Source organism: Mus caroli, unplaced genomic scaffold, assembly GCF_978045245.1.
Source record: "Mus caroli unplaced genomic scaffold, Mus_caroli_1 scaffold_2, whole genome shotgun sequence".
Classification (NCBI taxonomy): Eukaryota; Metazoa; Chordata; class Mammalia; order Rodentia; family Muridae; genus Mus; species Mus caroli.
The window spans coordinates 33,792,120-33,815,392 of NW_028227257.1; the positions used below are offsets into that span (position 1 = coordinate 33,792,120).

Consider the following 23,273-nt stretch of genomic DNA (forward strand, 5'->3'; position numbering starts at 1 on the left):
TGGGGCAGAACATCATGGTAGGGTGGGTGTTTGACAGAGGGAGTCTGTTCATTTTCTGATGGTTGGGAAGCAGAAGAGACAGGAAAAGGACACGGCGGGAGCATGGGCTGGAATCTGTGCTGGGGTGGAACTCCTGAGGGGTGCAGCCCTTGTTTCCTAAAGGTCCCATGGTCTTCCACAATAACAGCACTAGCTGGGGAACAGATGTGGGAGACACCAGTCCACAGGAACAATTTTATATCCCAACCACATCGTTCTGCTGTCGGTCTCCATGGGTGCATGCCAAAGACCAAGCAACAGCCAGGTAGATACCAAGCCCCACCGTTCTGTGTCTGGCACCTAGGACTGCTGGAATCCCTGGGGCTCCAGTAGGCTTTGGTAGCCCTGGGGCTACCACAGAGCTCTGGTAGACACATAACATCTCTCTTGGGCTATCTCTACCCAATGACCGTAGCTTTCCTTTGGGGACATTCCATATTCCTGGCATCTGAAACCTAGAGTTTCCACAGACTTAAGCTTCACTTCACAGTTTCACCTGATGGCTTCTTGGGTCCTCCCTGCCAGAAATCTCCCAGACACACTGCCTGTTCTCAGCCTTTTTCTGGAACCTTGGTGTGAACCTCCATTACTCCCCAACCCGTTCCTTCTGGATCTCTGCAAAAGCGGCACTGGGTGGATGCTTCGGTCAAGTTCTGCTGCCAGCTTGAGAGGTAGCTGACTGCCTGAACCATGGATGCAGTGGCCAAGTGTCTGTGTGACTCCAGAATGGCCGAGAGGAAATCAGTTAGCACGGTAAGAAAGACTTAGTCACCAGACAGGCTGTGGAATGCAATCCACGTTCACCTGAACAACACTGGATCTGATTTTAGGTTTCCCGTGTAGCTCACAAAACCCCACACAATCTTCAATGTACCCAAAGCTGTGTGCAACTACAACCAACAATAAGTGTCAAATAACACTCCTACGTATAGGCACCACTGAAAGTCAGGGAAGCAAGAAAACCCTTGTTTGCTTTGTGTTTTTGTTTTTGTTTTTCTAGAGCACGACACAAGTGAGCTGTTGTATTACAGAAGGAAATGACACCCTAACTTTTAAAATAATATATTTTTTTAACAAAATCAACATATGGGGGCTGTGATCTCCCCGTCCACATCCCACCAGAATGATAAGCTCTTAGTAATGCCACGAACAATAAAAAGCCAGATTCTTCAAAATGGCGTTCACAGGCTTGCACAGATGCCCCTATTTAGTCCAAAGGTAGAGATGAACAAGTTGGGAGGTAAATTTCTTTCTTTCTTTCTTTCTTTTTTTTTTTTTTTAGAGTAAGAGAAGTTTATTGAGGGCCTGGGGAAGGGATAGAGGCAGGCAAGTGGACATGTAAAGATAGAAAGACAGATAGGAACAGAGCCTTGAGGGCAGAGAAAAAGGGGTCAGAGAGGGAGAGAGAGGGGTTGCATGCCGAGAATGAGAGGGGAGATGCCAAGGACAGAGAGAGCGAGCTGGAGTGGCTGACGGGTCCTTTTTATTCTCAGCAGACACCTATCATACCTGACAGTGACAGCAGGCCATGAGTCAAGCAATTGTTAGGTTCCTGAACAGGCCAGCAGAATCACCTGCACACAAACACTCCGTCCGTATGTAGTAAGTTAGTCTTCCGAATCCTGGCCTGCCTCATTTAGCTGTTCCATGTACCAGACTACAGCCAAAACCACCCATTCTTTCCAGGGCTGGATGGTGCTTTTCTTGACCTGCAACCCCCACCAAAAAATTCCCTGATGAGGAAAAGGACAGGATACACATTAGCAGGCCCAGAGTCTGGTTTTATTTGTGCCTTATGTTTTCTGAGGCTATAGAGTATTGTAAGAGTCCATGATTCACTGAAGAATGACACCCTGGACTTAAATAGTATGTAAATGCAAAGAGTGATTTGTTCTGCAGAAGTCCAGCATGCTGGGTGTCTCTCTATCTTGCTAATGCTGGGGTCTTTCCTTTACCAAGCTAGAGAGTCACCCGAGTGAGCTCACAGGCACATGAGGGGAATTCCCGTGTAGGTGACCTCTATGTTAATCTGTTGGGTCCATCTCTATGGACTGGACTGGGGTGTCAGGGCTGGAAACTTGCTGGGTAGGTCTGGAAACTGTTATTGACCCATTGTCCTTGCTTCAGGCCAGGTGGTGGGGCAGCCTCTGATAGCAGGGCAGTTTCTGACTAGCTGCCTGAAGCCTGTTTTTTTGTTTGTTTTTTTTTTTCTTCTTCTTCTTCTTCTAGTATCCGACTTGCCTGGGCATAGGCCTAGTCTCCTAAACTGCCAATCTGAAGCCTGTCATGGAGTTAGCCTAGCCTTCTCACTATATAGTACTGTGATCCAATTTTCTGCTGTGTACTGAGAGCCATGTCAGATGGGAGCTTGGAAGGTGGGGGTGTGGTGGTATAGTACCTCTGTGGGAGAGTAGAGAGTGAAGCAGATCCAATTGTTTCTTGTCTACTACTTCATAAGTAACTCCTAATAAACTCATTTCGCTCATAAAGATAGGCTTTCGTGAGCCAGTCTTTGAGTTGCCGGTGCTATTCCAGGTTGGAGGCAAATGTTAATTACATCTTCCCAGTAGAGTCATCCATCCAACATTATTATTATTATTATTATTATTATTATTATTATTATTATTACTATTCAAAGTGAAAGGAAGCTATTAAAAAACAGTGTGACAACAGATGTAACAGGATTGTCTCTGGGAAACAGATGCATGGTCATTTTACCATAGGAGAAAGAATATGGTTTTCCTTTGTAAGAGCAGAAAGTGCTCTAACTACTGAGAAATCTCAAGGTGGGAGAACATTTAACAGCCAAGGCAAGAGAGAAAACAGAAATAATTTGTATTCATTAATTGCGTTGATTCAAAAGGAGAACAAACTTCTCTAATCTTGTCAATACACGGTTTTATAACGGAGCAAGACGGTAGCTAAAGTTAGGGCCTTTCGGGTTAGGGATGGGGCCCCAGTGCTGGCACCCCATCTGACCCAGACCCATGCAGGCCCTGTGCGTGCTGTCACAGTTTCAGAGTTCTCATGTGTGCTGGCCTTGTGTGTTTAGACGTCTTTGTTTTCTTGGTTTTCTGCATCATTTCTGGCCCTTTTTTAAAAATTAGGTATTTTCTTCATTTACATTTCCAATGTTACCCCAAAAGCCCCCCAACCCCCTCACTCCCCTCCCCCCCACTCCCACTTCTTGGCCCTGGCATTCCCCTGTATTGGGGCATATAAAGTTTGCAAGACCAATGGGCCTCTCTTTCCAGTGATGGCTGACTAGGCCATCTTCTGCTACATATGCAGCTAGAGACATGAGCTCCGGGGGTACTGGGTAGTTCATATTGCTGTTCCACCTATAGGGTTGCAGACCAGGGACAGAGAGGGCCAGTGATTGGGTCTGAAGAGGTGCTTTCTCTTGCATCCTAATTTTTGAGTTAGTTGCTTGGTGTGATTTGCTCATTTTCATATTTGTCTTAAAAAGTAAGATGATTTCAAATTTAAAAAAAAAAATCAAGTCTTCCCGCAGTGTTAACCCTTTCCTATTCTGTCTTAAAAGCTCACATAACTCCACCAGGGGGGTGGGGGGAGGGCTGAGAAACTGAGCAGGGTGTGCAGCTGAAGAGGAGGGGAGGATTCCTTTTGTAATTTATATTTATTCATTTTTAAAATTAATTGTGTGTGTATGTGTGTGTGTGCCTGCGCGCACATGCACGCACGTGTGCACAGTACACAAGTGGAGGTTAGAGAGCAACTTGGGGGAAGTGGGTACACTCCTTCTACCGGGTGGGTCGAAGGAACTGAACTTGGGCTGCTTTGGGTTTGGGGGCAAGTGCTTTTACCCAGTGAGCCATCTCCCAGGTTTGTGATTGGGATTTAACGAAGGTCTGTGAGTGACACAATTCTGTCTGTGACAGTGACATGGCTGCAGTCACAGGACAGCCATAGGTCTCTACCATGGGGGTGAAAGCCTTTCTGCTGGCAGGATGAAATCTCTTGAACGCCATAGTCAGTTAACTTAAAGAATCCAGTCTCTGGAACTGTGGGGAGCAGACAATTGCTATGGACTCTGGTAACATCATTTGATAGGAGCAGTAAGCATGCAGATCTACACTGGACAGAAAGGGCGTTTGGGTTGGATGAGTATGGATCCAGCCAAGAGTGAAGAGTCTAAGATCATTCTGCATAAAGAAAATTTCTTCTTCATTCTCTGTGTGGCCATAATCAGGCCCACCATTTTGTCTGGCAATAAGAACATGTGTGACTGTTTTAATGTCCTGATTCAGACAGACGTCAGGCAGACAAAAAGATGGGATTTTAAAGGGGCCACGGGAGCCTCTGGAGGCTCTTAGGGTCTTTACACTGCAGTGTTGGCCTTGTTTTAGATTTCAGGTTGTAGAGCTTTCTTTCATTTTAGATGGAGCGTATCCATTGCACAATTACCACATTGCAAGGGTCAGATCAGTTTGGGGGTTAATGGAGTCAGAATTGAAGAGAACACAAGAGGGACAGAGAGGTAGAAGGACAACGAGAGCCTGAGATGCCAACTGTCCTTAGTCCTCAGGTTACACAGGAAAGGAAGAACCCAAAAGCCATGGAAGGGAAGTGGTATTTCAAGTATATTTCAGCCGAACTGAGGGATATGTGAGTTAGGAACAGGAAGGGGCAGAACATTCTAGGCTTTGGTGACAGCTGCCTACCTATGCCAGGAGAAGGACAAAGGACATGGAAGGGGTCCACCCAGGCACAGAACATACTGGCCCTGGGGGTGAGGAAGACTCAGACTGTATAAGATCTATGAGACCATCACTCTTGACAAGACAGTGGCTTTGGTTAAAGGTGAATTTCATCAATGCAATCCCAGGGTTCGGTGCTTTACAATTCTATGTCTCTCAAGTCTTCTGGAGAGATTTTCCAAATATAACAAAAACACCAGGTGCCACGTTGAAGTTTGTATGTATGTACTGGCACTCTCAAGAGGGAAACGGGAGGATCTCTGTTGAGGCCAGTTTCGAGCTAAGGAAGCCTAGTCATGGTGTGCTTTCTAGCATCCCTTCCACACCTGGTCAGACAGGTGGTGGACAGAAGGTGAACTGTCCCACCATGAAATAACTCTGTAGAAGTTTACATAGGATGCTAGTACCTCTCTTCACTAGATTACAGACCTGGGAAGGAAGGCAGGGTCCCAGAGGGCAGCCCCAAAGGTGACCTTGGGGCAAGAAGGAACAGGAAGACACTCTCCTGCTTGGTGGCAGCTGCCTTTCAAAGGAGCTATGCAAGTAGCTTCCCAGGAGATGGGGAGATGGGGGCAGCTTTAGTACTGACCTCTCAGACAGAGAGGAAGTGGGGGGAGGTGATGCAAGTGAAGACCTGTGTGGACTGACGACCCCTTGCTTCAGACTGAAGTGAATTTCTGGGAAAGGTGCCCTGCCTCTAGTCCTCTCTTTAGGGCAGAAGGGCCGGGGATTTATGTTAATGGAGGGAGTCAGTTTTGTCTTCCTGGTTCCTGATTACAGTAACATGGTCAAGGGTCTGAAAATCCCCTCAGTTGTAAGGGTAAGACACTTTGTAAGAACGGAAAGCTAAGCTAATCTTTCTATTAAGTTCAAGGAACAAAAGGCAGTGCTTTTTCTTCTCCAGTCAGACATTTACCACAAAAGTAATGGAACAACCTTTCTAAGAAATCCTGTCAGGAGAGGCCAGGAGATCTCTGTTCTTTCAGCTCAGACACTGGGAGAACCTGCTCTGTTTCAGCTCAGGAGCTCACTGACCCCCATTTGGCACCCCGAAAGGTGAAAGAGGCTTCTAGGAGAGACTTCAGCCGAGGAAGACAGGAAGGACACCCTGACCTGCAAACAGGCAGCTCAAGAACTCAAGAAAAAAAAAAATGAAAAAAAAATCTTTGTATGTAAGTTGGAGAAGGATCACCTTCTTCCAGGCTACGTAGCTGAGGACGACCCCCAAATGCTGGGATTGCTGACACATACCACAAAGTGGGGTGTGTGTGTGTGGGGGGGTTGGTCTTTATTTTTTGAGACAAGGTTCTCCTGAATGCTAGGATCACAATGTGTACTACCACCCCTGATCTCTGTTCAGTTTTATTGTTTAAATAATAATAATGATAATTATGATGTGTATTATTATTATTTTCTGAACCACGGGGAACATGGCTGTCATGGCATGCTTGTGGAGGTCAGAGGGCAGCGGTCTGGAGTCAGTTCTCTCCTTCCACCCTCAGGCTCTGGGCTCAAGCTCATGTCACCAGTTGGCTCACAGAGCCCGTCATCCTCTGAGCCATCATCTCTCTGGCCCTATTCTGTCCTAGTTTAACAAAGACTTCTGTTTCCTCCGTCCACTTCAAAAGAGACATATGGTCATTCTCTATGACCTCTTCATCCCCAGACAGGCCTGGAAGATAGGTTTTATTGTTATCCCCACCCCACCCCACCCCACCCCACCCCCACAGAAAGCAGAGTGGAGAGGTCAAAGTCACAACGCAGCCAGTGGGTGGGCCCAGAACATGCAGACATAGGGAGAAGGCTTCCCACCCAGCAGCCAGAGCCTGTGATGTGATTGCGAATGGATACACGATCCAGGATTTTAAAATACTCTAATTGGAATTTTATCTGGATGAAATCAAGAACTTGCTAGTTAATGAAAGAATTTAAAAAAAATCATAGGATACTTTGAAAAAACACTTGTTGACAAAGCCTATCTTGCCTACAAATAGACAATACTCTTTCTGCTTTGTATAAATCAGAGCATAAGGTTTCTCTGACCCCAGCCTGACCTGCCTCATTTTTCCCTGCCAAGCATAAAGGGAAGAATGCATTCGCTGTAACAAAGGTTCTGTCGTCGGTGACGCGTGCACTGGAATTTTAATGTTTGTTCCTCCGACAAACATGCTTTTAATAAGGCAGTAAACTGTATTTAGCTACAGATGAAAATAATTGATCCATTCCAAGCCATTAGGGTGGGTTTGTTGTTTTTGTCTTTCACTTTCACCCTCCCTTTCATTTCCACGGAAAGTACAGAGGTAAGGGCAGATGAATTTCAATTAGTTTCAATTAATGCCATAAACGGCGCTGATGTCTCAGTTCCTGGGTTCTATTAGGACACCCCCAGCTGAACACTCCTGGTTTTGTCTGTACTTGAGAGCACCATTTGAGCCATGACGTCACTCACTGTTCTCCACGACGCCGAGCCACGCGCATAGCTGGGGTAATTGACATCTGTAACTCTAGAGGACAGAAAGTGGAGTCCCAGCTGCTTCCATCTCGGCCACTGGGCTCTCCTTTGGGAGCAGAGGACCGTGGTGTCAAACAGCAGCTGGGAGAGGGCCCTACTCTGAAGTGACATCTGCGTGTGTACAATGGGTAGTCTACTCCTCCCTGGGACAGTCATTGTCCCTGATGTCCATTATCCACTACTCTTCTAGAACAATCACTCTGTGATACAGGAAAGCCAAGTCTGGCTTTTCCTAGGACTTAGGGAGTGGACCCAAGAGATGGACAAGCTCCTCTACCGCAGCCAGTAGATGTAAGGAGTTATGCAACAGTGTGTGTGTGTGGGGGAGAGAGACACAGAGAGAAAGAGAGAGAGAGAGAGAGAGAGAGAGAGAGAGAGAGAGAGAGAGAGAGAGAGAAATGAATGCAGGCATGTGCATGCTACATGCACGTGTGGAGATCGGAGGACACTTTCAGACTTTGCTTTCATTTTCCCACCGTGGGTTCTGGGAACTAAACTTAGGCTGTCAGTCTTGCACAACAAGAGTTTTTATCTGCTGGGCTATCTTGCTAACCCATAAACAAAGTCTCACTCTTTAAAAGCTCAGGCTGGCCTGGAACTCTTGGTGATCCTCCTGCCTCAGCTTCTTTGTTCTCAGATTCTTTAGAAAAGGGTCCTATCTTTGGTTACTTTCCCCTGCCCCCATCTCCAGTCACCTGTATACAATGAGAATTAGTTGTGAAAGTAAAAGAAAGCTATTACAATGAATACCCACATTCCTCCATATGAAGAGGAAACAGACTAGCTCTCCAGCTCAGCAACAGGGAGCTGTAGCCCATCTTTCCGGTGGCAGGAAGGAACACAGCCTTATTCTTTTTATGACACACCAGACTTCCTGGCTCTGGCTTCAAATACCACTGATCCTCCAGCTAACTTGAAAATAAACTAGAAGTGGTTGTGCTCACTGGGCCACCAAATGTAAAAATGACTATTCTTGGCGATCGCTTGCACCTATGACTACATGACCTCCTTTGACTGTTACCATACTTGGTAGCCTGATTTTTCAGGTCAGTTTCTCTCTGCTGACATGCAAATACAGATCACAAGATCACTCCGTTTACAGCTCCTTGACCATCACCCTTCACCGGGTTCTTATTTCCCAGGAAGTAACCAGTTAAACTTGACCTTGGGTAGATACCCGTGTCCACAATGTCCTTCTTCTACTTGATAGTGAGCCTTTATCTTCTGCCCTTAACAAGCTGGCTGCCCAGACCAAGTATTAGTCCACTGTCTTCCCCCCCCCATAATATTTTTATTAATTATTTGGGAATTTTATACAATGCATCCTGATCACACTCACTTTCCATTCCTCCCAGGTCCACCCTCCCACCTTTATGCACCCCCCCTCCTCACCAAAAACCCCACTAAGTCCAGTTTGTGTTGTCTATATACTCACTGGAACACGGTCAAACTCCCAGGGGCCAGCCCCTTAAAGAAAAATGAGTTCTTCATCACCTCCAATCCCTATCAGAAGCCATCAGTTGTAAAGAGCTACACTTTACCATCTTTATCACATTTCCAAAAGACTCTTCAATCGCTTCCTGTCTGGACTGTTTCTTTGGGGGAGGGGCTGGGGAACAAGGCTGTCACAGAAGCCTTCAATGTGTCTCACTCTTGGTTATGAGAACTACAATAGACATCTCCTTACTTACAGCAGCCAGCAGCAACCTATGTCATGGATATCAGCCTGGTCTCGGCCAACAGCACAGATCACGGACATCAACATGATCTCTATTGTCAGTATGAATCACAGGCATTGGCATGGCCTCCAGCAGCATTTAGTCTTTTGAGAAGAGGTAATCCAGAAAATGAACCGTTCTCTTGCAAGCGCCCTGGCTGGCCAGCAAGAATGACGCTGCAACAGGATCCTTCTGCACATGTTTATTGGGAGAGCTTGATTGCAGAGGTGAAGAGACCCACAAGCCCAGAACTGGTGCTGCTTATATAGGCCTAGGAGAGGCATGTCTCACACCCGGATTGGTTGTGCTTGGGTTATGCTTACCACCTCATTTGCATGCCTACATCTGATTGGTTAACTTCTCTCTCATCTGATTGGTTAACTTCTCCCTCATCTGATTGGTTAACTTGTCTCTCATCTGATTGGTTAATTTTGGTTAATTCTCAAAACCTCATCTTGGCAAAAAAAACTTTACTGCCTATGTATGCGTGGTGGCCAGCAGAAGCCAGCGCTACCCTGCAATGGCACATGTGGCTTCCCACACCGTTCTTCATCTTAGATATCTTCTTGTTGCTCATTGTCAGGGTGATCTTGTTGATCGTGTGTTTGAGCATTGTGTTCAGGGGCAGGACCTGTGTGAGCTCTAGGCCTCTGTACAACACTGGATGCCCTACTGATACCCTTAGAACAGCCATTGTGCGAGCAACCCATAGGCAGTGTCTGGTCCACTGTCTTTGGAGACAATTAAATTTCCCCACTTCCCCAATTCAGAATAAACAAATATAAAGCTTGTTCATTCTGTCCTTGTTAAAGAGGAGCTCAAGTCCTTAATGATATCCCAGGCTCTCATGAAGGCCACGATGCCTCTACACAGCACACAACCATGTGTGTGTGGATTTCCATCTTTCATGTGAAGATTGATATTCTTGAGGTCTCTGTTACCAGTATACTCAGCACAAGCTGAAATCCATATGCCAGGGATTTCTTCAGGTCACAGTATCTCCATCAACATGGCCCATTCTGAGACCAGTCCTGGATGACAGAAACCATAGAGGACAGTGCCATATACTACATCTCTCCAAAAATACACACCTGCATATGCACTTAAACAAGGCATCCTGTGGCTCTTCTTTGCGCAAAACTGAACTGTCAACATCACTATTCTTGTATTTTGAGGCCATTAAATAAAATACTTAGAGAAACACACTTCCATATTGTAACAGTAGCTCTGGTAACCAGGAAGGCAACTAAGTGACTAATGGGTTTGTAGAGTATTCCGATTCCAGTGTATCTACACTGGACAAAAGAATGACTCCTGTCCTGGGTGGGACTACATATGATTTTATTTCGCTCCTGAGAAGAGTGTCCAATTTAAAACTGAAGAAATTCCCCTTAGTTTTTCATAGCCTTTAAAAGTTTCCATTTAATATTTTCAGTTGGTTAGTGGTAACTAAAATCTTGGAAAGGGACCCAGATAGGGAGGGCTACCTTAACACTTAAAACAGGTGTGTCTATTGAACTCTCTTTGTGGCTGAGATACTGTACTAGGGAGCAACTCATTTGGCTCCTCAAATCCTCCCAACATGCCATGTGAGGAAACTATTATCCAGACTCTAACATACAAAGGGGTTCAATAACTTGCTCAGGAAGGCAGTGGGCTTCCAAATTGAACCATCAAGCCCCAAACTTGGGGTGAGTTGGCCTGACAAAGGTGTTATTTGGTGAGAGGAATTTCCCTCAGCCTGCTCAGCCAATGTGCATCCTTGCAAGAAAAACAAAGATGTGTTTGTTTGTTGTTTGTTTGTTTATGAGTGCGCTCAATCTCAGCCAAAGGTTTGCCTGTCTTCATCACAATTGGCCACCAATTTCCAGGTGAGACTGAGAGTAAGAAGTTTTGCTGTGACTCTGCTGGTCATGATGGTGCATACCTATCATCCCAGAGCCCAGGAAGCTGAGGCAGAAGCATCAACAGTTCAAGGCCAGCCTGTGATACATAGCAATACCCCATTTCAAAATCCCCAACAAAAACATTATGAACTATCTTCATTTGTAGATTTGTAGTCACTAAAACCTTATTGAACATTCACTGCACACTAGACTTGGTTTGAGTACAAGTGATATTGAAATAAATCACAAACACATACATGTACATATACACATACACACATACATATACACACATACATGTACATATAAATATATGTATTTCAAAGATGTGGCTTGGAGTTTCAGCAAATTATGGCTTTTAGATGTCTCTATGACACTGTTGCTGTAACAACTAGCTCCCTTCCAAAGTGCAGGTTTAGCAAGACCACAAGGACATCTGACAGTATCAGTGCGGACTTGAAAGTCCACTGGTGAAGATGGGGTCCCATCATGGAGAGGGGAAGTGGACAAAAGCCCCCATCCCAAACCTAGAAGCTATGTCAGACATACACACACACAGTTTTCTCCAACAGAATCTTACTGGGTATAGAAACCACACTCAGGGGCAGGTTCCATGCCCACTAGTAAATGGCCAACACAAAGTGAGCTGAATGGCCTTTGGAGACATTTTTAATTTCATAATGCTTTGTTTGGGCTTTATTTTTTACCTATTTTTTTCTTATATATATGGTTTTTGGTGTTGTGTTTTTATAATTTGTGTGTGTGCTTATAGTGATTTTTGGGTTTTTCTCCTGTTTGTTAATTTTATTTTATTCCAGTTTGTTTGTTTGCCTGCCTGCTAGTTTTCCGAGGAGAGGGAGAAAGGAGGTATGGGGTTGGATGGGTACGAAAGTGGATAGAATCTGGGAGGACATGAGGGAGGGAAAACTGTGATCAGAATGTATTATATGAAACAATTATTTTTAATTAAGAAAAGAAAAAAAGAAAGTCCAGGGATGAGTCTCACAAGAGCTCAGTGAGGAGATAGGAGGTCACCAAGGTGACTGGCAGGATACAGGGTAAATGCTTTTCCCGAGGGTCTCCCCTCTCTGCTGAACATACCACCAGTTGTTCAGGATTTCTTAGGGGCTCTCACTGGAGCCCTCTTTTCAAGCTGCCTTTGTTCTTTGCTGCAGAGTGAGCTCAGTCTGTGGTTAACTCTTAGCTCCCACATGCAGATATGCTTTCTGTCACCAACTGGGTGACTATGCCAGGCACACCTGTCCTGGGATTCACTGTGCTCAAGTGATTCTGCATTGTTCAGTAGCAGCAGGGAGGGGTCTGGAGGAGGGTGGGTACTGGAGGAAGGGACAGAAAAATAGGTTCAAGACCACGGTCTGGGTGGGACTAATTAAAATCATGCCCAAATATGACTCGAATTATGGAAATGCTACACACGGAGTTTTCTTAAGGCGGGAGGTAATGCTTTCCTTCTTACGCTTTCACACATGAGAAGTCGTTTGAAAAGGACTCTAGACAAAGCTAACTCAGCTGGACTGGACCTGGTCCCGCAGACACTCTCCAAGCCTGGTCTCTATGCTAAGGACACCTACCTGGGTGACCTGGGGAAAGCAGCCTGCATTTAAGATGGAACTAGTTTGCACACACTTCTTCTCCTGGCCCTTGAGTGGACAAGAGTCCTACATCTCAAAAAAAAAAAAAGAAAGAAAAACAAACAAACAAAAAACCCCAAAAACAAAAATAACAAAAGCCAAGCAAACAAGCATGCAAGCAAGCAGGCCACCAAGCAATCAAACACCGAACAACCCAATCGCACTCCTCTTTAAGGGCATTCCAGGGATCCACCATTTCTGACCGCCAGTCACATTCACAGAAGGGCAGGTTCTCCCCTCACATTTGAGAACCAAGACAAGAAGACGACACTGGCGGTGGTGGGAGATTGAAGTGCTTCTTGCTTGCCTGCTATTGGGTTCCACCCGAAAAGCTTACGTTGTTGTTCTCCAAGGCTCATGTCTTCGTCAAGATGTTCCATTGTCCTAGCACCCCAAATACTCAGCAGCACCCCAAATATTCAACATTCAAGCTTAAAACACTGCCCCCTGTCAGGACCGTTCCAATCCTAGGGCACACCGTGTCCTTTGGCTTTTCTGCTTTCAGTGAGTTTATGTTCTGCTTTGAGTCTGATAATTTGATATAATTTGCCTTAAGTTATATGGATTAAAGACAGTTCAGTGAATGTGGCTCATTACCTGGTATTGTATAGGTTTTCTGGCACCCAGCCATGCCCAGGCATTTTGGTGGCTGCTCTCTTGTTGCAGCCTCGGGGAAGAATATCTTCAGTAAAGACTGCATGTCCTTCAAAGCCTAAAGTATTCACTTCCTAGCACTTTATAATGACCATGAACTAACTCTCCTAGATTAGACAACCCCCTGTAAATCTGGAAGCCTACACCGGTCAATATAGAGATTATTAAATCTATGGTGGTTATTTTAAAAAGGAGTAAGATGGTGAACTAGGTTTAAACATATGAAGATAGAAATCTGAAATACTTTGGGACACATTTTACACCTGCTTGCTGGGCATCCCACTTCTGCCGAGGGTGCCAGGCCCACTTGGGTTTATGATGACTTGTGTCTGGCCTTTAGGTTACCTTTATTCCAAGCTCCCTGAAAAGATGGCAAGAGCCAGAATGACCTTGTGATACTAGTATTCTCCTGAGTCTAAAAACCCGGCAAGGAAAGCCTATCAAAGAAAATTACAGGCCACCCTCATTCATATTAGCAAATAGAATGTAGCAGTGATGTGAACGCCATTTGATACCCACTTTCATGTAGTGAATACACTAACTTTGGGAGTTTTAGAAGACCTAAGTCACTAACTGAAGATCAAAAGAATCTGCATTTACTACTACCGAATCGACTGTATTAGTGAGTGGAATAATGCTTAACACATGAAGATATTTAATTTGGCAATCTAGGCACTGAGAGATCTTTCCATCCTATGCCTGAACTTCAGGTGAGGATGTGAACCTCAGCTCTCCCCATGGGACTCAACCTGGCCTTGGGGAAGGCTGCATGCAAGATCACCTCCGTTTCCTGGATTGCAGGTTTCAACCAAAGACCCATGGGAAGCCAGGATCGGTTCTGGTCGTTTCACAAGTCAAATAATTTCAATGAAATCCAAACAAGGGTGATGAAGATGCTTGGCCAGTGCTTTTGAGTGGTGCAGGCATTCTCGAAAATGTTTTCCTTTCACAGTTGGGTTTGAAAAGTGGTCGGCAGCTCTAACGTGCCTGTTTGTGGGGAGGACGGAGCAGGCAATGGCAAGAAAGAAAACAATGGATCCAAAAAGAAGAAAAGGGCCCTTCCAATGCCGGCCTTTCTTCCTCCTCCTGGGTCTTTTCAGCTTCACAAAGGGAGACATATTTTCCATATAATTGCTAAACATGTTTGCTTATTAAATTATTCTTTAATTAGTTAATGATTTTAGCCATGCTTTGCTCTTCGGATATTCATTTTGTGTAATAAAATAATTATAGATAATTAAACTATCTCAAGCCTTTTTCTTTCCCCCAGAAAACATTCTGGGTATCCAAAAATGACAACAAGTTGTAAATTAATCTGGAAAACAAAGCATGACAGATGAATGATTTGGTTGGAATTAATTAGGCACTAATTATATACTGGAACTAGATGAAGAATGAGTCTCATTATAAAAATAAAACGCTGTTCTGAAAGGCTGCCGTTGCAGTAACTTTACCTTCTGTGAGGATGGAGCTGCTTCTCAGCCAACAGAGCATCCTAGCGCAGTCTTCCTCGTCGTTGAGAATGAACAGGTTGGAAGGAACAGTGCCGGTGTACCGCTGCTTGCTGAGCTCCAAAACCTCTCTGTTTGTCAGGTGCTGCTCAATATCAGCCCCTGTGGGGCACGGAACCTGGGGTGCATCAGAGAGGTGTGAGTCAGTGGTGATGGGGCTAGCAGAAAAGAAACTAGTCATGGTGACATTCCATACTGTGGTGTGGCCTTTTCTATCCCCGGCTAGATTAGTTAGGTTTTAATAAAGAGGGGAAGAAATACACAAATAAACAGACGGAATGACCACTTTGAGGCACTTCTTGGACTGAATTGCTTGAGTTTCCTAATGCTATGTCATCAATTAGTCCAAAAACCCAGTGGCAGAAACCAGCCACTTACTATGTTCTGACCCATACTCTTTTTGTAGATCAGTGATCCAGACAGGACAAGTCAGGGGGCAGCTTCTCTCTGTGCTACAGTGTTGAGGCCTTGGCTGAGGAGACTCAAAGGCTAATGGTGACTCGAGGCTCTGCAGTGGATTCATCTGGCCATAAATATCAGTTCTTTCTCTTTCCTCCAAAGACTACACCAAATATCTCAAGCTAATATGTTGTCATCAACTGTCCGAAAGCTGCTGCTCCCCGTGGTCTGGAATACCCACTTAGGACATAAGTGAGACTTGAGTATCCCACGCTGTAGGAGCTGAGTCTCCAGGGGAAAGGTCTTGAAAAAGGAGCTTCACACTTTTCTCTAGCTTAGTCCTGGGACTGCAGAAGTGTCTGCCCACAAGATTCTGTTCTTCGTGGGGACAGGGGGGAGCTATAGTGGCCTGTCCAAGATGGGGGGATCAAATGCCTGTAAGAGGATTTGAGTGCTTTGGAGATGGAAGATATGTACAGTTAAAACTATCTTCTACAGGTGCTGAAGTCTAAGTATACAGATGGACCAGGCAGAAAATGGAAGACTGGCATTTACCTATAAAAGGCTTAAAGCTGTCGTTCACTTTTTCAGGAGAGAAACTGTCTACTTCATTGTTCCTCTCCCTCTCTCCCTCCGTGCACCCTCTCTTATACAGAGCTTTCTTCTTTATGACTTTTCTCTCTTGCTGTAGGCACAAGCATGAATGAGACCAGCAATTCTCCCTCTGCAATAAGAAACTGACAACGAAATCACAATAAATGATGATGACCAACACTGGTTCTCCATGTTGAGGACACTTTGGCAACCAGAAATCTTGTGCTTTAGCCAAAAAGTTCAGCCATGCCTCAGCTTCATCCAGCTACTGCCAGGGTAGAACGCAGGCTCAGGATGGCCAGATCTGATTTCTCAAGAAATGTCAAAGCCTTGGGCTTGCATGTAGACTCTTGACTTTTTATTTTTTATTCAAATTAAAACCAAACAAACACTGTTGTTAATGCCAAATGAAATGGCACTGTTGCTTGAGGTTGCCTAGTAGGACACTTCTCTTGCCCTTCACTCTGGCTGCCAGGTGGAAATTGTGTAGACAAAGAAGGAGCCCAGGGAACTGAGAAAGGCCACTTGAGCCTTTGGTGGAAGTTAGGTAGCTGTAGACTGTGTGGCAGATTCGCGGTGGAAGACTGAAACTGTGAGCTGGAGAGAGTTCTACAACGACATGGGCACAGAGGTCTGCTTGCAGTACAAGTCCTCGGATGAATCATGTACTTCTCCCCCACCTCAGACCTTGGCTCTAGCCATCTTATAAAATGGGGTTGATGGCATGCCACCAACATGGCTCTATTGACTGTGAGAATTGCATCAGCTACCTTGATTGTCTCATGAAGAACACTCCATAGCCTGAAGGGATTGTTGTCACTTGATGAGGATGCCCAGGGCAGTCACACCCATCTCCCGGGCATGAGCAGTTCTGCTGGAAGCAGACTTTCAGACTATGAGAAACTACTATGTTTTCTATCTTTCTGGGCAGATATGAGCCTTCTCTCCACCACAATCCTAGAAGGGTCTGAGGACTGGCTGGCCATCTTGCCAATCCTGAGTCTTCATCCCTACAGCTAAGCATCACAGTAACTCCAAGCCTCTGCAGGGGCTCAGTTTGTTCTTTCCCCTTCTAAGTGTAATTCTAGGAAATGAATAGAATCACTAGGACTTTCTGTTTTTGTGGCATGTCCTTTGATAAAAAAAAATCATGTTCAGCAGGGAAGGAGTTTGAAGCTGCTGTCTACACAGGCATCAGGCATTTCATCCTTTGTTCCTGTTAATACCTTTCTTTCTCCAGTTTTCTTGTGTTGGATATTTCTAGTGCTCTTTTGTGGATTTGCTCCAAATCACTGTGTATTTTTCCTTTAAATATTTTAATGTTTTATTTTTATTTTTTACATTGGTTAGCATGTGCGTGTGCATGCATGTGTGTGTGTGTGTGCGTGTGCATGTGCATGTGAGTGCTCGTGCATGTGGAGGCCAGAGACCTTGATTCCCCGGAGTTGGAGTTACAGGCAGTTGTGAGCCACTCAACACGGGTGCTGGGAATCCAACTCAGGTTCCCTGGAAGAACAGTACTTCCGTGCTTTTAACTACTGAGCCATCTCTGAAGCTCTTAATATTATTTCTTTACATTTATCTATTGTCCAGGGAGGGGGCATACCTGCCCTGATGCACATGTGGAGATCAGGGGATGACTCACAGGAGTCAGATCTCTACTTAGATCATATGAAACTCAGGCCAGAGTCTCGGCAGCAAGTGCTGGTTTTGTATCCACTGAGCCATCTCACTGGCTCCTCACTGGGTGCTTCTAACGATCTTTTAAAGATGGTTTGTTTTCAGTTTATCTATGTGTAAGCATGTATGTCTGTGTGAGTTTATGTCACTGAAGGCCAGACGACACTGTTGGATCTCCTGGAGCTGGAGTTACATGTGGTGGTGAGCTTCCTGATGTAAGTGCTGGGAATGAACTCAGGTCCTCTGTAAGAGCAGCAAGCGCGCTTAATCACTGAGCTGGCTCCCCAGCCCTTTAACTGCCTTTATAGTCAAAAGAGGGTGCTGGGGATCATTTTGATCGGATGCTTTTCTCCTATTTTAATAGTTTGGTATAAATATGGCCTTGGTTGCACATCATGACAATCTCTGCTATAACTTGAATTTCCCCTGTGTTGTTCTGGTTTGTACTTTCGCTGCTTCTTCTTGTCTTGTCTTGTCTTGTCTTGTCTTGTCTTGTCTTGTCTTGTCTTGTCTTGTCTTGTCTTTCCTTTCCTTTCCTTTCCTTTCCTTTCCTTTCCTTTCCTTTCCTTTCCTTTCCTTTCCTTTCCTTTCCTTTCCCTTTTCCCTTTTTTCCCTTTTCCCTTTTTCCCTTTTCCTTTCCTTCTTTCTTTCTTCTTTCTTTCTTTCTTTCTTTCTTTCTTTCTTTCTTTCTTTCTTTCCCTTTCTTTCTTTCTTTCTTTCTTTCTTTCTTTCTTTCTTTCTTTCCTCCTCCTCCTCTTCTTCCTCTTCTTCTTCCTCTTCCTTCTTCTTCCTCTTCTTCTTCCTCCTCTTCTTCCTCTTCTTCCTTCCCCCTCCTTCCCCCTCCTTCCCTCTCCTTCCTCCTCCTTCCCCCTCCTTCCTCCTCCTCCTCCTCCTTTTTTTTCATATAAAACTATTTTTTATTACATCTTTTCCTCAATTACATTTCCAATGCTATCCCAAAAGTCCCCCATACCCTCCCCCCTACTTCCCTACCCACCCTTTCCCATTTTTTTGGCCCTGGCGTTCCCCTGTACTGGGGCATATAAAGTTTGCATGTCCAATGGGCCTCTCTTTCCAGTGATGGCCAACTAGGCCATCTTTTGATACATATGCAGCTAGAGTCATGAGCTCCGGGGTACTGGTTAGTTCATAATGTTGTTCCACCCATAGGGTTGCGGATCCCTTCAGCTCCTTCGGTACTTTCTCCAGCTCCTCCATTGGGGGCCCTGTGATCCATTCACTAGCTGACTGTGAGCATCCACTTCTGTGTTTGCCAGGCCCCAGCATAGTCTCACAAGAGACAGCTATATCTGGGTCCTTTCAGCAAAATCTTGCTAGTGAATGCAATGGTGTCAGCGTTTGGATGCTGATCATGGGATGGATCTCTGGATATGGCAGTCTCTAGATGGTCCATCCTTTCGTCACAGCTCCTCCTCCTCCTCCTTCTTCTTCTTGTTTTTTGAGACAGGGTTTCTCTGTGCAGTCCTAGCTGTCCTGGAACTCACTCTGTAGATCAGGCTGGCCTTGAACTCAGAAATCTGCCTGCCTCTGCCTCCCAAGTGCTGGGATTACAGGCATGTGCCACCACTGCCCGGCGTACTTTTGCTTCTAACGACTGCATTCTTTGCTTTTCTTTTTCTCACCTTTTACCTCATCTGGGATTTCGTGGGTGAATCTCTTTGCGCTGCTCCTAGGCACTCTTTGGCTCAGTTCCTCCCAACAGAAAGCCTGTACCACTGAAATGCTCGATGGCTGTAGACAACGTCCCCACCTCCTCCTCCTTAACCAACCCTCTTTCCGGTGCCATCAATTTCCTGATCTTTATTACATTAGTTTAAATTGAAGATTATTAGCTTTCTGTTTAGTAGGTATGCTTAAATTTTATGAAAATTATGTTTATATTACTGTTTGAAATCCTTCACGGGCTGCCATCTGTGTCCTCTAATGACTGTAAAATTCTGAATTCCCTGTTCATTATTTCAAGTACAAATTGCAGCAGGAAAAAAAAAAGCACAGGAGATCATTTTCCTGGGGTCTCACGTATAAAAAATGGCCAAGGCTCGCCTTTTGAGACCGAGGTGACCATGTAGCTCTCAGACTCTGACATCTCCTCCAGGATTCTGTGCCGTTAGTTAGTCCTGGTTTCTTTTCTCATTGAATGTCAAGACAGGAGATTGTTTAAGCCTCTGGTATTTTTTAACTTTTATGGGGAGCATTTGACAATCTGTTATTTTTCTTCTGAAAATTTGTTCACTGCCCCCCCCCCCCGCCCCCTAGAACTCCTGAGACAATGAGAAATGTCCCACTCCTTGACATTTGCCAGAATGTAGCTAACTGAGAAGGGGGGGGGGACCTTTGATTTTGCTTGGAATCAATGGAATGAACGATTCCTTTGTGGGCTACTGAGTAGATTCTTGCCACGAGCCTGTCCCGAGACCCAGACCCCAGCTCTCAGACGAAAGGAGATCTCTTTCCCTTCTGCCTCCTCACTGGACTCCATGTCTGACACAGAGGTGCCCTTCCCAGGCCTGTTCCTGGCAGGAACTGTAGTGTGTGTATTCCTCCTTCCCAATCTGTCTGTAGCCAGCTTGTAGCCTTCAGCCACACATCTCCTTTCTTACCCGGTCTGGAGGACGTGTGCCTTTTTCTGTAGACACTGCATTTCTGAACCACAGAATGGTTCCAGGCTAGCTCTGTGGCTTTGTGTCTCACTTGGTTGTTGGTAACTGATCCACCTATTGGCTTCTGGTGGTCACTATCCCTTCAGAAGCCTGTGCCTCTGGGTTGCTGTTGTTTTCTTTTCTTTCTTTCTTTCTTTCTTTTTTTTTTTTCTTTTTCTTTTTTGATATTTTCTCCTGGCCAGTGCTAAACTCATTTGACTTGGACTTGACAAGTTTTATCCTTCCTTTTGAGAGAGGTTGACAAAATCTTGGCATGGGAAGGCATCTCTCTCCACTTCTCCATAACATTCCACGAGTCAATGTGGCTCTGTGATAGCACCAGGAAGCAAGCTGGGAGTAGTGTTCAAAGCTGGCATGTGCTCACCAATAAAAATGATCACAATGGGCTGAAGAGATGGCTTAGCTGCGGAGAGCACTTGCTCGTCCCCTAGAGGACCCAAATTTGGTTCCCAGTACTCGCATCTTTCTGAACTCGCATTGCATGACTCACAGAGGCCTGCTACTTCATGCCCATTTCTGGCCTCAGAAGACACTTGCATAGAGGTGGGGCATGCACACACACAGATATATACACATGTGTACAAATAAAATATTTAAAATATAGATGGAAGGGGTAAGTTACAGAGTTGGAGGTTGTTAAAAGCGAGCTAGCTGAATCTTCTTCCAAAGAGGAGTAGATGTGTGACATTGACAGAGCAAGGTCAAAGGCTTCATAAATGCACTCTTTGGAACTCGGAGGGTCACTGCTGACAGAGTAGAAATGTTTCCAACTGGGTACCTCAGAGAAGGGGGTTTGGAGATAAACGTGGACTGTGTGAGAAACTAGCCCTCCCCATTCTCTGTTCTGCAACACAGCTTAAGGTATTACTTTGTGACCAGGCTCTCTGAACAAAAAACTTGAATGGCGTGTATTTGGATATTGAAAACACTGCAGAATGTTTTAGAATAAAGCCTGCTGACTAGAGGATAAGGGCTGTACTTATATTTTATGAAATGTGTTCTTCTTGCTGTGGGTTTAAACTGTCATCATTTTAATGTGGCTTACAAATGTGGGACAAAACCGTGAGAGAGTTGGAGTCAAGAACACAGGAAAAGACGTAAGACCTAGAAGGTCCCCAGTGAATTCAGCTGCCCTTTCTCCATCACTCTATGTACCTTTGATTTTTATGTCCTTCTGGAAAAATTAAATTGGAACTCCCCTTTATCACTTCTTCATTTCATTTTTCCAATTGCAAAAAGGGCAGGAGCTTAATGTGCTGCAGACTAAAGCTGCAGGGGCAGCTGGGCACACATGGGCAGATGCCCGAGTCTCTGGACAGCTGGCTGAGTCCTGGGCTCCATTTCCAAAGTTTGAGGCTTCGGGCAGCGGCTGCAACCAGTGGGCAGGTGAGGGGGGTCAGGCTCATGGCCACACCGGATTTCTTTCTCGTTTAGTGAGAAGCAGAAGGAATATTTAAATGGCGAGAAGAGGTGTCTCTCCAGTTCTCTTTATTCTTTAACCAGAAAGACATTTCTTTCCTACCCTCTGAGAATAAGGCTTCTTCTTTAAAACATGAAAAGCTATTTTTTTTTAAAGAAAAGATCGATCCAAGCCACTGAAAGAACAGTCCATTCACAGAAGCACTGGCCTCCCCAGGGAGCTTGCTAGACACTCTTATAGCAGGGTACCCTCCCCTGAAGCTCCCTGCTCAGAGCTTTGTCTTAAAGGGATGCTTATGGGTAGTGTGTAAAGAAACAATGTGTGAAGTGTCTGTCATTGCAAGGTGCATATAAGGGATTTAAGGTCAAGAAAGTTGAAGTGGATCTTCACCCCAGCTTTGGCTCATCTGGGGCACATAGTAAGGATACTGGTGGCCAGCCCCACCTAGAGTAACTAGAGCAAGCAATTCCTGGGGATACGGATGTAGATATGTTTTGGAAGAACCCCAGGAGGTCTCAAAGTGCAGCCAGAGATGAGAATATCCATTCAGTGATACCCAGGCTACTCAGCTAATGCAGACCAAGGGTAAACTGAGGATCCGAGGGGCTCTGTGCTGCCTGCCTTCTCCCTGCCTTTGAGATACAAAGGAACCATGCATACTCCGTTGCCAAATCCACAATGCTGGTGAGATAGTTTCAGACCCCATCCTTGAGTTATAAAGTAAACCTATTTACTTGAAAGATGCCTGGCTTTTGTGCACCCCACAAAAGGACACTACATAGGGTGGTGTGGGGAGCCCAAGAACTGCCATTCTCAGACTGAGAGCAGCTTCAATTCTACCCAGCAACTCAAGCAGAAAGCATGGTCACTGGGAAACTAGTCAACCTGATTTCCTAGTTTTATAACTGAGAGACAAAATAAAATAAGGGCCGACAGAAGGTGCACATGTTTGAAATACTTTTGCGTGAGCACATTGCCCCAGCCAAATGCTAGCCTCTTGAGGCATAAATTAATTTAGCACAAATGCATGCCTGGTTGGGTCTGGAGTCTGCTATGATGATCCATAAGTGTTAGACTTTGGGACAACAGCTTCAGTATTGACATTTCCCCAACTAGCTGTGATTTCTTTCCTTTCCTTCCTTTCCTTCCTTTCCTTCCTTCCTTCCTTCCTTCCTTCCTTCCTTCCTTCCTTCCTTCCTTCCTTCCTTCCTTCCTTCCTCTCTCTCTCTCTCTTCTCTCTCTCTCTCTCTCTCTCTCTCTCTCTCTCTCTCTCTCTCTCTCTCTCTCTCTCTTTCTTTCCTTCTTCAACAGACTGTTTTTCTTGGAATGGCTTTCTTGGGAGGGTTTGCAGACACGATTCTGGTCATGTGTACAGGCCTTGAAGAGCACTTTCATGAATACAGAGTGGCAGCTGTGCAAGAAGACAAGACGCTCTTTACTCAGAGAGTATGCACCCCAGTAAGCATATTGCCGTGGAGATCTCCTCGAGTGCCAGTGGCACCCCTGGTGCGCTCATGCGTGTGTACACAGCCTTACCTGGTACTGCAGCCCAGTACAGAGAATGAGGTGGTCGTAGAACACAATCTCACTCTTGGAAACCACAACCTGCTTGGCTGCTCGATCTATGGCCGTCATTCGACCAACCACCACGTTCACCCAGGAGCACAGTGACATCAGCGCATAATCTTTATCATTAAAACAGTGGCTGCAGAGAGAGAAGCTTCGTCAGTGACATTTGAGCAGCTGACAGCGGGCATTAATTAGACATCTGGCAAGCTGGTTCAAGTCCCCTAGTGAGCTGGGTCT

At 45.3% G+C, this 23,273-nt stretch overlaps 1 protein-coding gene across 6 annotated transcripts in view; it reads right to left on the reverse strand.

Moving 5' to 3' along the window:
- Cfap61 (cilia and flagella associated protein 61) overlaps nucleotides 1-23,273 on the reverse strand; it is a 278,785-nt gene that overhangs the window by 85,319 nt on the left and 170,193 nt on the right. For all 6 annotated transcript variants that reach the window (XM_021156893.3, XM_085833584.1, XM_021156892.3 and 3 more), the window contains 2 exons: nucleotides 23,004-23,172; nucleotides 14,637-14,811 (listed from right to left, as the gene is read on the reverse strand). In XM_021156893.3, the coding sequence (XP_021012552.1) occupies nucleotides 14,637-14,811; nucleotides 23,004-23,172 (344 nt within the window). The remainder of the gene's footprint in view (nucleotides 1-14,636; nucleotides 14,812-23,003; nucleotides 23,173-23,273) is intronic.